This window comes from Stylophora pistillata, chromosome 6, assembly GCF_964205215.1.
Source record: "Stylophora pistillata chromosome 6, jaStyPist1.2, whole genome shotgun sequence".
NCBI classification, from domain to species: Eukaryota; Metazoa; Cnidaria; class Anthozoa; order Scleractinia; family Pocilloporidae; genus Stylophora; species Stylophora pistillata.
The window spans coordinates 12966745-12979952 of NC_142524.1; the positions used below are offsets into that span (position 1 = coordinate 12966745).

The 13208-nt window shown below is 38.3% G+C and overlaps 1 protein-coding gene across 1 annotated transcript; it reads left to right on the forward strand.

The window, feature by feature from the left end:
• LOC148728320 (uncharacterized) lies at positions 1–4892 on the forward strand. The gene is made up of 3 exons (XM_088762337.1): positions 1–397; positions 1689–2060; positions 2833–4892. Exons 2-3 carry the CDS (start codon positions 1710–1712, stop codon positions 3649–3651), a joined length of 1170 nt encoding a protein of 389 aa, XP_088618463.1. The 5' UTR covers positions 1–397; positions 1689–1709; the 3' UTR covers positions 3652–4892.
• The last annotated feature ends 8316 nt before the right edge of the window (positions 4893–13208 follow it).

The window sequence follows — 13208 nt, forward strand, 5'->3', positions numbered from 1 at the left end:
AGAGCAAAAATTGCAAATTAGCTTGCTACAGTTTTACTGTAGCAAGCTAATTTCCTCTTCGCAAACGAAGAAAGATACTACGGGCAACTTGTGAGACGACAAGTTTTGACACCTACCTGTAAGTATCTATTTTCTTTATGTAAGACAATTTTCATAGCACCGGAGGATATTGGCGACCTCCTTTAACTACTTCTAGTCCCTACGGCAAAAATTAACGGTTCTCATTATGAAAAATTTAATTGTTTTGTAGGTGTCCAGAGATATTTAAAAGACGTAACTCGACCAATCTCCTCACGCAACAATAAAAGAAAAAGTGTGAAACTCTTTATCTCAGCTATTGAGACACTATTGGTAAGGAGCGGAACAAACATTGGAGAGTCAGAAGAGGAAAGAAAAAGTGAGCTGACATAATTCCTCTTGGACTGCTCTGTCTACAAGTATAGATGTATTAGTAATATAAATAAAAACATTGCAAAGTTGGCGTATTAGCGTTCAATACAAGGCGAATGAACTGTAAAGAAAACGTACGGTTTCTGTAGGACTTCAAAAACAAGCAGAAAGCTTCGGCTCACCAAACAACCAAATCAAACGAGGAAATAGTCATCTGCGAATTCACATCGCATTTTGTCCAAGAACGAGTAAAATGGTTTTACTGAAACGCAAGGTGCACGCATTACTTTTCTAGAATGAGATTTTATAAAAACTTCAAAAGAGGATATTGAGCTGAACTGACTCCAGTCTTTCACAGAAGCTGTGAAATGTTCAGCAGGCAACCGTGGACGATACTCCTACTCTTGTACGTTGGATCAGCGATGATCTGATCGGCCCAAAATAACGAATATAAAATATAAATATAGAGGCAAGACCGGTACGACGTAGATAAGTAAATTTTAAGACGGAGCACCGTCTTTTAATTTACTTATCTACCTTGTATCGGTCTTGCCTCTATATTTATATTTCAAAGAAGGCACACTTATTCTTAAAGTATCCTTCGGTGGCTGGTCTCTACACTGTAGAAATCATGTGCAAAATGAATTGTTTTGGAAAATATAATGCATCACCAATTCGTTTCTGTACCTAGGTCTAAATTTGAAAAAAAAAAAATTCCGTCGTTTGCTCACGTGACTTCTTATCTTGAATATAGATATTTTTGGCAACTTTCTCCAACAAAATAGGTTAAAAAAAAAGTTGACAGGAAAAGTTAGTGTTTTTTTCGTAATTCATCTGTGTGAGATTTTACGCTGACATCTAAATGAAGATTTTGTAAAGTGTTTAAGAAGCGACTTACATCAACACTGCTGCGCTAGTTTCGGCCCTTTCTTCTCTTCTTCTGGGCTTTTCAATGAGCGAGTTCATTCAAGTCTTCCGCCTCAGTACTCATGAATAATTAATGATGTTCAGGCATTCTGCGCGGTGAAATTGAAAAACGGACGAGTCTAGTGAAATCCTCCTTCTGAGCAAACTGATAGATTCATTACAAGGTAAAAAATCTGTTTGGCTAAAATGTAGGGGAGTACTATAAACAAACTATAGGAATGACGATTTTCATTGAAATGGAGTATGTTTTTTTTTTTATTTAAAATCTGTTGGTTTCTTCAATTTACTTCGGCGTCACATCCTTACGTGAGTTTGTCAGAAGATCTGTCCTGGATTATTATTAAGATTATTATTTTTTGTTTCGGTTTCAGATCACTACACACGGTCTCCATATGGGCATCGTCCTCTATCTTCAAGTGGCGCTGTTTGCATCACACCTGACTCTCTTCATTATGGCAAAGATAGATGTAAATCGGCAAGATTTTAACTTTGTAATCGATGATGATGTCGTTTATAACCACATTCTTGAGGGTCACGTGTTTCAAAGATTGACAGTTTCTAGGGCCCACCAGTGTCACGTGAAGTGCAGAGATGACTGCCTGTGTGTATCCATGAACTATTTCCCTCAGTCCAAAGAAAGTAATTGTGAGCTTAACGATGCTAACAAATACATGGAGCCAGCGGCAATGAAATGGAGAGATGGAGGAAATTATTATGATTTGGTGAGAAGCTACACAATGAAGGTGAGAAAAAACTGTGTATCTATACAGATTTCGGTCCGTTGATTGCCGACTAACAGCTCAGACATTAAATAATTTACCCCTTGACTTTTTCCTCCTTCGCTCAATTTTTTCATAGGTGTGTGCGTTGACTAAATTCAGTAAGCCTTATGATAATTAACAATTATTCGCCGAAGGCGAGGTGAATATCATCAAATAATCCCCGAGTCGAAGTCGAGGGATTATTCGACAATATTCACCGAACCTGAGGCAATTAATTGTTTTAGTATAATTTTAGAGCTGAACAACAGAGAAATTTCTAAAATCATAACATTTTAGTAACATTTATTAACATTTTATTTTAACATTTTATATAAACCGCGTGGAGCGGTTTATCTAGCGTCATATAAGGAACCGCTCGACCGATCAGATTGCTGGAAACTCTTTTCTCAGCTCTGAAATTATACTAATGATATATAATAATGATTAGAATTTTTTTATATAGCGCAAAATGCATAAGTGTAAAATCAAATGCCCTTCACGAATAATGAAACGTCACTTTAATGATGACAGCTAACTAAAATTGCAATAAAGTTACAAATAAATAAATATTAATAAAACCTAATCATTCTCTTAAGAGGGTAAAAAACGCTACATTGCTATAAGAAACAAACTTAAAGCTTGACTGAAGAAATAAGTTTTGAGGTTACGCTTCAAACTAGATACGGGGTAAAGATCAGTGCTGTTAAAAGCATTAAAAAAACATAAACTGATGAAATATTAAATATTGCGCTAGGGTAGAGACAAATACATCCCGGGAAAGCACCGCTGCATCAACAGATGCTGCAGCCCCAATCCTTGTCTCAACGGAGGAGTATGTCAGGAGATTTGCGTCACTCATAGCGTCCGGTTTTCCTGTGGCTGCCCTAACAAATATACTGGTCAGCGATGTGAAAAGATTAAACCGAATAGTTGTAAGGACATCGCAAAATACGGTGCTTCGACTTCAGGAAAGTACGAGATCTTTGATTCAAACAATAAACCCTTTTCTGTCTACTGTGACTTGAGGTCTGAACCAGGCTTTGTATGGACAATGATACAATCGTTTTCCTTGGCTAAAAGAAAGACCTTCATGTATAAAGGGTTCAATAAAAACTTTGAGTTTGCTACTGAAAAGGGGAAATGGATTTGGAACAGGTACCGACTATCCTTATTACAAATGCAGTCTCTTGCTGATCATTCTACACATTTGAGAGCAACTTGTAACTTTCCTACAGATGGTCTGCAATATGTAGACTACGCACGTGCAAAGCTGGCAGCTCACGACATTTTTGGTAACTGGACCAGATGTCAGATGTATGAATATGTTAACATCCGAGGAAACAATTGTTCTAATTGTACCGCCCTGACAAGACAGAGAGTAAGTGCACATTGGCACATAAAGAGCTACAAAAGCAAAGAACAAGGATGTGCATTTGATGGACTACCAGGTGGAATCAAGGACGAAAACAATTTCGGACAGTATTTTGCTAAACAAACAAATCCAAATCATCGCTGCTCGTCATCAGATACGTCTACAACGCAGCATTGGTTTGGAGCTAACTATGATGTATAAATTTCTATGGATTTATTTCCTTCTTCAGAAAAGGCAAGCCGGACAACCCATGTAAGAAATCATTGGAGCAAGGCTATGAAGCAACTGTGACGTCATGGAACTTCAAGTGAGTTGCACCTTTGGTGTTGAACTTGAACTGATTGTTTAAATCTTTCAGATATTAACACTGACTTTTTATCGCTGAGGAATATAAGCGTGCAGGAGAGCTACGTTATATGCAACTTACGACATGTTTTTTCCATGTTATCAACGTTGAATTTTGTGTCTTAAGGCGGTCTCTCTGTGAGCACTTTAATTTTTAGCCGATATCAGGGGGAAAACTATGTGCCATAAATTTCAAATTTTTAAAATGTAAGCGTGAAAGATGTTCTCGTCTCAGGCATTGTTGTGATTACAAACAACCCAATTAATCTACCCTCCCCTCTCCCCTCCCCTCCCCCAAAAAAAAGGAAAAGAAAGAAAATGGATGTGAGGTCGCTCAATGTGTGATGGGTGTGTCAGGAGATTTGAGACACTCACAGGTTTACCAGAACCTTTCCTGAAAAGTGAAATCGTCAGAAGTTTAAAGACATCTTAAAAACGGCATCCTTGCCTTTGCTTAACGACACAGTCCAAGTCATTCAACCATTTTCTCTTTGCTGATAATTGAAAATTAATTTCGTCTTATTCAGTTTGATTATTAATAAATCAAGTTTTGTTTTATTGGTTTCCCTGTAATTTAATCAGCTTAGTGACGCAAAAAGTTTTGAGATCTCTCTTTATTTTCAAAACGTGTTCGTCGTAGTTACGTTTACTAAGTGGTAGCAAGATCTTGAGATCTCTCCTAAGTGGTAAATATGTATAAAATAAAGCTTTGTTTATTGTCTATGCGTTAGGGACTCGATTTATAACCGCAAGACCTCAGGAGCGTTTGTTTCTAGTGGACTAACGTATTTAATTGCTTTGGTAGAGTCATTGCTTGCCCTTTTGCGCTAGACTTTCAAAGAAAATTCTTAAATATCACGACTAGTTACTTGATTTCTGTAGTCAATAGCAAGTATTGCCGCAGTGAACATCGACTATTATCACAATATTTTGATAAGTAAGGCATAGTGTGGTCATGGTGCGGTCATCAGAATCAGTAAGGTGTAATGTGGTGTGCGGAAAGGTGTTCATTTTTAATATCGAAGTTTTATCGATCATGTTTACAGTAACACTGATTTTAACAATACAAACCGAAATTAAAATGCACTTTAACTGTTGAGCTGGTTTAATCTTTTGTCTGTCCCATGCTATAGTATAGCTTAAGCTTTTAAGTGAATCATGTTATATTCAGTTTTGGGCCTTAAGAATAATTTATCATTTGGATGCTTTAAACTAAGATTTTGGAAAGAAATATCACAGTGTCTTGAGACTCAATATATGAGAAAAAAATACTAGCTTGAGTTTAGAGAGAAATTAAGAAATTACAAAAACGGAGCTTTTCGAATACGCTGACGCCTCTATTTATTGTATATCTTTTAACCCTTTTTACAATAAAGTTCGGATATGACGCGCGCTGTCATTGGTTGAAAGGGCGTGCTCTATCAGAGTATAGAACATGGAGTTGAAGCTATCACGCCATCTGCCAATTTGTAACATGGCGGACCAAATCCCGAATTTTTCTCTCGGGTTTTTATTCGACCCAGAAGTCCTTTATGACCTAGAACACGAAAGAGAAAACTTCGTCTCGAAAGAGAAAACTTCGTCTCGTGTTTCTCCCTACACTTCTTTCGTGCTCTAGCCGCTTCCTGCGTGCTTTACAACAGAATAGAGCACCGTGAAGGCTTCTCTATTTGTTAATGATCAATATCTTTCTTCTCCATACTGTTCTCTTTATTTTTACAATGGCACTGACAAAGAGAATTTGTTTCAAATCCAAGGAATCTTGAGTCAGTGATGATCACTTGCTTCATTCTCGTGAATTTTATGTTTGATTTCGCAATGAAACTGTTGGGAGAAAGAAGATTCTAGCCACTCCTAGAGGATGAAGGGTTAAATATCTTGTGGGATAAATGGGAGGGTCTCAATGAGTTTATGGATTTTACAGCTAATGGTTAAGATGCTGGCCATATTACGACTAATCATGGTTAGTTTCTTTCCGTTATGAAAACAAGAAAAAATATTGCGACTAACGGTTGAAATTTGTAAATTTTAATAGCTCACGGCTTTCTTTTGGCCGTATTATATTAAGACTAACGGTTAACCCCATTGACACCCTCCAGTTGCACTTATACATTGCAGCTATGCTGTCGACGGTTTCAACCATTAGTCCTCGTAAACCGGATACTAATCAGTGGCGGATCCAGGGGGAGGGTCCGGGGTTTCCGGACCCCCGCTATCAGACCTGACGCTTACAACTTTGAGACTGAAATTCTTACATCCGCAGGATCGTATATCACTTTTTAACTGGCTGATTTTTTAAATTAATGAATCCAAGTAAACAGTAAGCGGCCAAGGAATTATAACGTGCAACCGCGACTGGTGGGAAGGGGTGTGGGGGATGTGGGGGAGAAGTAATTTGCCTCAAAAGAGTCCAATAGTCCTTTTCTGAACCAAAGTTTGGACCCCCCCCCCCCCCATCAAAAATTGCTGGATCCGCTCCTGCTAATGCTAAACACATCCCTTTTGAGAGTAAAGACGACGGATTCAAATTTCTCCGTCATGATATTGAAAGCTCCACAGTTTTCAGGCAATAGTTTTTGTGGACTAACCGTATTTAAGTACTTCTTTAGGATCACTGGTTACTTTACATATGATGCACGATCCTATTTATGCAATAGCGAAAATCAGACCTAAAGAAAATCAGGCCTGTACGGGATTCGAACCACTGACCTCTGCGATACTAGTGCAGCGCTCTACCAATTGAGCTAACAAGCCAACTGGGAGCATCATACGTATCTAATACCGCAGTTCAAAATATATGAACTTCATATATTCATTGTAACTGGTTACTTTATAACATTACGGTTGTTTTCAGAACGTTTCTGAAACGTCAAAATATAGGAAATAAAGTAATTATAACAGTTGCAGGTGTTTGTCAAGAGAAGCGCTAATGGACTATAAACCTTATTCAGGATTGATTGACCAAGCGTGAGGTCAAGATGATTGGATATTGCCCGGGTTAGAGGCTAACGTTAAAGGAATTCATATAATGTAAAAGTATTTCACATGACTCATTATAAGAATCGAGAATGACTCGTTTATTTCGAGAGCCGGGAAAGAAAGCCAGCTGTGTTTGTAGCACAATAAACCCAAGAGGATCGTTTGACTGTCTTTTGTGTCGCTTTTTGCGACTTCTTCGCCAACATTGTCAAAAAGTTATGAGCTTTGTAAGTTCACTCCAAGCAGCTTTTCCTTTACAAAGAGCTCTAATACAACAAACTAAATTCACGAAAATGACTGTTTAATGTGTAATAATAAAAACAAAGGAGATTCCTCGTTAATTATTGAAAATCAACATTATCCTCTCTTACCCGAACCCTCGTAAACTCGAACAATTTTTCGCTTTTCTTGGGATTTTGCGTTGGCAGGGTTCTATTATTTTTTCTTCAATTCTTTCAGTAGGTGATCGGTTTTATATAATCATGTTCGTCGTGAAACGTTCTTGGCAATCGTTCTCAACTGGTGCTTCTCATTTTTGCTAGCTTTTTCTTGTTTTTATTTCTTGGGCATCCTTCATGCCTCAATTAACTTCCTCATAGAGGGCGTAGGTAATTTCTAATAAGGATTAAAACATGTTCATCTTCTCTTTATTTGGGTAAGGTGAAAAATTATTCAACTTTGATACGCCGCCACTCTGGTGATTAAAGGCCGACCAAGTCCGTTTACTCTCCACCTGACATTATTTGTTGAAAAGCGCTACCCTCGCGGTCTCAATGAAACGATGGACAATTTAAGGCCAAATAATTTATTTAAAGTCGTGTTTACGAAACAGCTCAGAGGTGTCTGTATATTACCCTCTTAGGTTGTTAATTTACGGCAATAAGCCTTTGGGTACATGTATTCCGATAACTGATAACTAGAGATTTGCTTTTCTTGGTCTCTACAATTGGAAAACAGAAATTTGAATACTTAAAGGGAAAGAAAGGAAGAATATTTCCCCTAAGCACCTTTAGTTTTATATTTTAGCTGCAATATATCTTATTAATTTTGTATGCATTGAAAATTCTATTTCAGTGTTTCTAAGACTGAGTTTCTTGAAATTTTTATTTTCTTTTTTTTCTCTTTTCGGACAATAATGCTGTGTAATTGCCGCATTCAAAACGCGCGCCACCAGTGATGTAAAAACAAATACATGATCGTGAATAAAAAAGAAATAAAAAGAAACCTATTTGAAATACCATCAAGGGTGGCGGATATAGAATTACCTAAGGTTGGGTAAGATGGGAAGGAATTTCAAAATTGGCCTTTTGGCTGTTTTCGAGCTTTTAATTTACCTATATCAGCGCTCAGCCAAAAATAAAGAGCTGGAGCCGGACCGATCATCTTTCATAATTCATGTGGATTTTTCACCTGCTTCTTTCAAGGCAATTTAACTGTGCAATAAAGGCTGATAGTTTCGAAAGAAACCGTTTGGGCCTGCGTCGGTGGGAGTAACGAAATAATTTGGATATATCAACAAAGTTGAAATGGTAAATTGGCCACCGTAATGATTACAAAAGCTGACGTTTCGAGCGTTAGCCCTTCGTCATTCGCTCCGACGAAGGGCTAACGCTCGAAACGTCAGCTTTTGTAATCATTACGGTGGCCAATTTACCATTTCAACTTTGTTGATATATCCAAATTTAACTGTGCCAAACGCAATTCCTCTCTGAAAACGTATGAAACTGTGGTCATTTCTATGCATTTTATAGGGAGACAACGAGTTTCGACATCCAACCGTTAGTATTTGTTTTTCTGAAAATTGTTTAGTTTGTGGGCACTACTCAAAGATATCTAAAAGACGTAGTGCTAGAAAAAGGTGATGCTTTTGATACTTCAGCTATCGTCGTGCCGTAAAGACATTACTGGAAACAGGAATTATTTGGTTGATAGGGTTCAAGATGCAATCAGCATGAGTATGTTAACATCCGGGCATATGGCTGATTGGTTTCACCTTCCTGACGAAACAAGAAAGTAAAGGCTGATAGTTTCCAAAGAAACTGTTTGAGGCTGGGTCGGTGGGGTTCACGAAATAATTTGAATATATCAGCAAAGTTGAAATGGTAAAGTGGCCACCGTTACGATTATAAAAGCTGACGTTTCGAGCGTTAGCCCTTCGTCGGGGCGAATAGAGGAATTGTGGGTTGTGTGTGCTTTTAAAGGCGGAAAAGGAGATAGCTGATTGGTGGGAACATGGCAACAAGAAAAACACGAATAAATTAGTGGAATGAAAAGCGTTGGTTGATATCTGTGGGATTTAGACTGCGGTTTGAAAGATGAGCTTTTCTTCAAGAGTTTTCCGGCTTTCCGTGCTACCCGCTAAGTGTAAGGAAAGACCACAGATTGCCATGTGTTGCTTAGAATGGTTAGGTAAATTAAAATGTCTAGCGACTGGTTTCGATGTGTCCTTGTCATTCCTCTCCACGTCGCGAAGGTGTTCACGGAAACGGTCACCTAGCCTTCTGCCTGTTTCGCCGATGTAAATCTTTTTGTAATAAGTGCAAGTTATGCAATAGATTACATTGGCGGAGGTGCACGTGAAGTGATCGGGGATCTTAATGGATCGTTTGGGTCCCGATATTTTCTCAGTGTTGTGAATGAAAGGACACGTTTAACAAGAAAATGTTAAGACTTTTGTCATTAAAAGTAAATCGACGTCTGCGATTTTCGAGGCGAAACAGGCGTACTATAAAACGAAAATAATTTCAAAAGATATATTTCGGGCGGAATGAATCCTCATAACCGTTGTCGTATGCTCCCTACTCTACGGGGCTCGGAGTCAAACGTGACCAGTTAAGTCCACATATAATTTATTAAGAATTCTCTTAAGCGGCGAGGGTTGAGGAGCCTAATTACCAATTAACTTATTTTTCATCGCAGTTCTGTTGTGAAGTTTATCAGCATAAACGAACGAGCTGCAATATAACCTTTTATATATATCCAGGCGAATCCATGCCCTCTGGTAGATAGATTTGCCAGGGCTACCCAAAATTTAGTCTAAATTTTCTTTCCCTATATGATTTAGGTTGCATTTGCCTCGTATCGATTACAAATTAGGTTTGAAGTACGTGGCTGAGGTACAAGTTGGCGGAACAGCATTGATCAGAAAGTGGAAAGTAGCCGCTAAATGCAAGAGAACAAGAATGAGACCGTCCAACAGTAAACTAGGAAAAATTAAGCGCCATCGTTTCCATTTGAAAAGGTTTCAATCCTCTTTCCTTTCTGTGAGCTTTTTAAAAACTCATGTTCACCTGTCTATCTTAGGGCAATTTGTGCACGAGTCATGTTAACATCGCGCCAATTTCTGCTGACTTAGATGGCGTAGTTTGTTTTTATTTCTGTGTTAACATGACAGCTGTAATTCAGTTATGTAAACAAGAACACCATTTCAACTTTGTTGATATATCCAAATTATTTCGTTACCCCCACCGACGCAGCCCCAAACAGTTTCTTTAGAAACTATCAGCCCTTAAACAAGAACAGCTCAGTTTGCATTTGAAGAATACAAAGCAAACCTAGTAAAAGATTAAATTCTTTTCAAATCATATGCATACCTAGCTTTGTGCTTATGTAAACTCTTACTTGGTAACGCGACAGTTGGTATTTCAGTAATATAAACAGGAACAGCTTAGTTTACGTTTAAAGAGTCACCCGTGCCTTAAAAATCAAATATTGTTAAAAACTTAACTTCTTTTCAAATTATATGGATATGTAGCTTTGCGTTTATGCAAAAGTTTTGCTGGGTCTGTGGGAAGGTGGCGCGCATGGCAAGATCTTTTCGAAAAACATGTTTTGTCACAATAACCTTAGTTTGTTTATTTTTTTTCATACAATTTACTATCCATACCAAAATCTAACATTAACAAGTTCAGATGTTCGAGTAATACCCTGAAGTGAACTATTCATTCAAAGATGGAAACTAAAGAAAACAGGATACAACAAATCCCTGACCCCTACTTTCAACAACATTTATATAGGTAGATTTTCTTTGTAACTCAAAAACAAAAAAAAAAAAGAGAGACAAATTTGCCCTCAAATTTCCGCAGTAGGTTCATTGTATCTATTAATGGAGTTGAAATAGACGCCTCTCATAATCTGCTTTTAATATCATTAAAATTTTGGTACTTTACGTTCATGGTCATCGAGACAAAGAGCTGCTAAATGCTCAACAGTGGAATACGACGAGAGTTCAGTGTCTTTGTCCACATCACGATCCTCATTGAAGATCTTTTATATAGTTACACTCACGAACGTAGATAAATTATTTTAGTATAAACCACACAGATAAATAGTGCTTTTCGCGCTTGCAGTATGGCTAGCTCGGACGTGATTAGCATGCAAGAAATATTTTGACCTCCGAGCAGCCGAAGAGACAAAATCACACATCCAGAGTTTATTTTGCGACCATTTTTCGGTACATCGACAGAATTAAACTAAATTTATGGTTTGTAAGTGTGTGGCACATGTTAAAACAACAAGTTACAGTCTCTTGTAAAACAATTCCTCAACTCAGTGTTGGTGAAAGTGGTGGCTATTTACCTCTCTCACCTCCTCTTCGCTGAATAGTTGTAGGTCAATAGACAGATATTGATTGGTTGCTGTTAACCGCCCCGACAGAAAGAACTTTTTTAATCTCAGGAGGTTATCTTCCTAATTAAATCAAGTTCATGATGTGTTGTTATCCACTGATACTATGGGAGTTAGGTATTTATATTTGATTCGCAGCTGACTTGTTTGTACTTTATACTTTTTCTTAGAGCTGGAAAAGAAACAAGCTGTAAATCTGAGCAGTTTTTAGGTTTTCCAAAAACATTTCCATTCATCGTTGGACAGAAACTTGAAAAGAGTATTGTACAAGCTTTCATCAATATTTATATTCAATACTCCTGGGGTAAAGAATGAATTGCGATCCCTAAATAAAGCTTAATTATTAAAATGTAAAAATTCATTCCGTGTCATTCTTAGAGAATAATTCGGCCGGGATAGAAACTCATCAAGTGCATCGCTGAAAGAGGATCTTTCAACAGTTAATGGTGGGTAGAGTTTCTCTTTTTGTAGTTTATGACACAAAAGGTTCCGAGACCTCTCTTTATTTTCAAAACGTGTATTTTAACGCCACACCGAATATGAACGGTTGAGAGTATTAAGAACAAAGAAGGAAGTCTTAAAAACTTTACTTTTCAAGAACCACTCCCCAATGATTGTTTTCTGTAGTACATATCCACCAGACAGAAAGGTGCAATGGTGAACTCTTTATGCCTCTTGCTCGCTTGCCAATAACCTAGTGCTGTACACTGTGCATTGCTAGGGGTGAGCTCGGTTTGCTGGGAGAATTGCCGTAATTGGGCCACTCAGTTGAGGGGCCGTTTATTTTTAATACCAAATCAAATTACAGTAAAACCGGAAATAAAACCTAATCCCAGCAAAGGTGAGGGCAAACACGCCAAAGCCCTGATCGACCCGAGAGACAGGGCCGCCCCACCCGAAGTCCAAGCAATGCACAGTGCCTAAACAAAAACTATTGTAAGAAAACAACGCGGCTTACACTGGCAAGGAAACCAGCCTAGTGCCCAATGGTGAGAATGATAGACTGAAAGCTAGTATCTAATGTCATGTTAATACCAATGAAATTATTATCATGCTTGTGAAACAGTTGGCCCTTGCACAACCGCCCCTTAAGCAGGTCATCCTGGAAGGAGACGACAAACCGTTAAATAAATTACTTTAAGAAATCCACCTACTTACAGGCCAGAGAAAGTGACCCAGAGGGGAAACATTGGGCCCTTACCCCAATGTCCCCGAAACTATCACTACCAAATAAACCTATCGTAAAAGGTCAAACTGCTGACCCCTACTCAGCAGCCATTTCTAAATTTTACAGCGGCTTATGATTGCACATTCAATTTATGCTCAGGACATTTGCCATTTTAGAAAAGAGTTGGCCCCAGCACAATGCTCCCAAGTAGGCCCTACCGTTAAATAAATTACTTCAAGAACTCCACCTACTTACAGGCCAGAGAAAGTGGCCCAGAGGGGAAACATTGGGCCCTACCCCAATGTCCCCGAAAATAGCACTACCAAATAGACCTATCGTAAAAGGTCACACTGCTGGCCCTTGCTCAGCAGCCATTTCTAAATTACAGGGACTTATGATTGCACAGTCAATTTATGCTCGGGACATTTGCCATTTTAGGAAACAGTTGGCCCCTGCACAAATGCTCCTAAGTAGGCCCTACCTAATCCCTTCAGGGTAACACTGATAATACACTGTGAAGCTCCACAAGGTAATGAACTACATTTGGGTAACCCATTTACCAAGTGGCCCCCCCACACATGGTTTAATGAAGCAATATAAGAGTGTACTGTACTCAGGAGATTTAATATATCTAAATCTA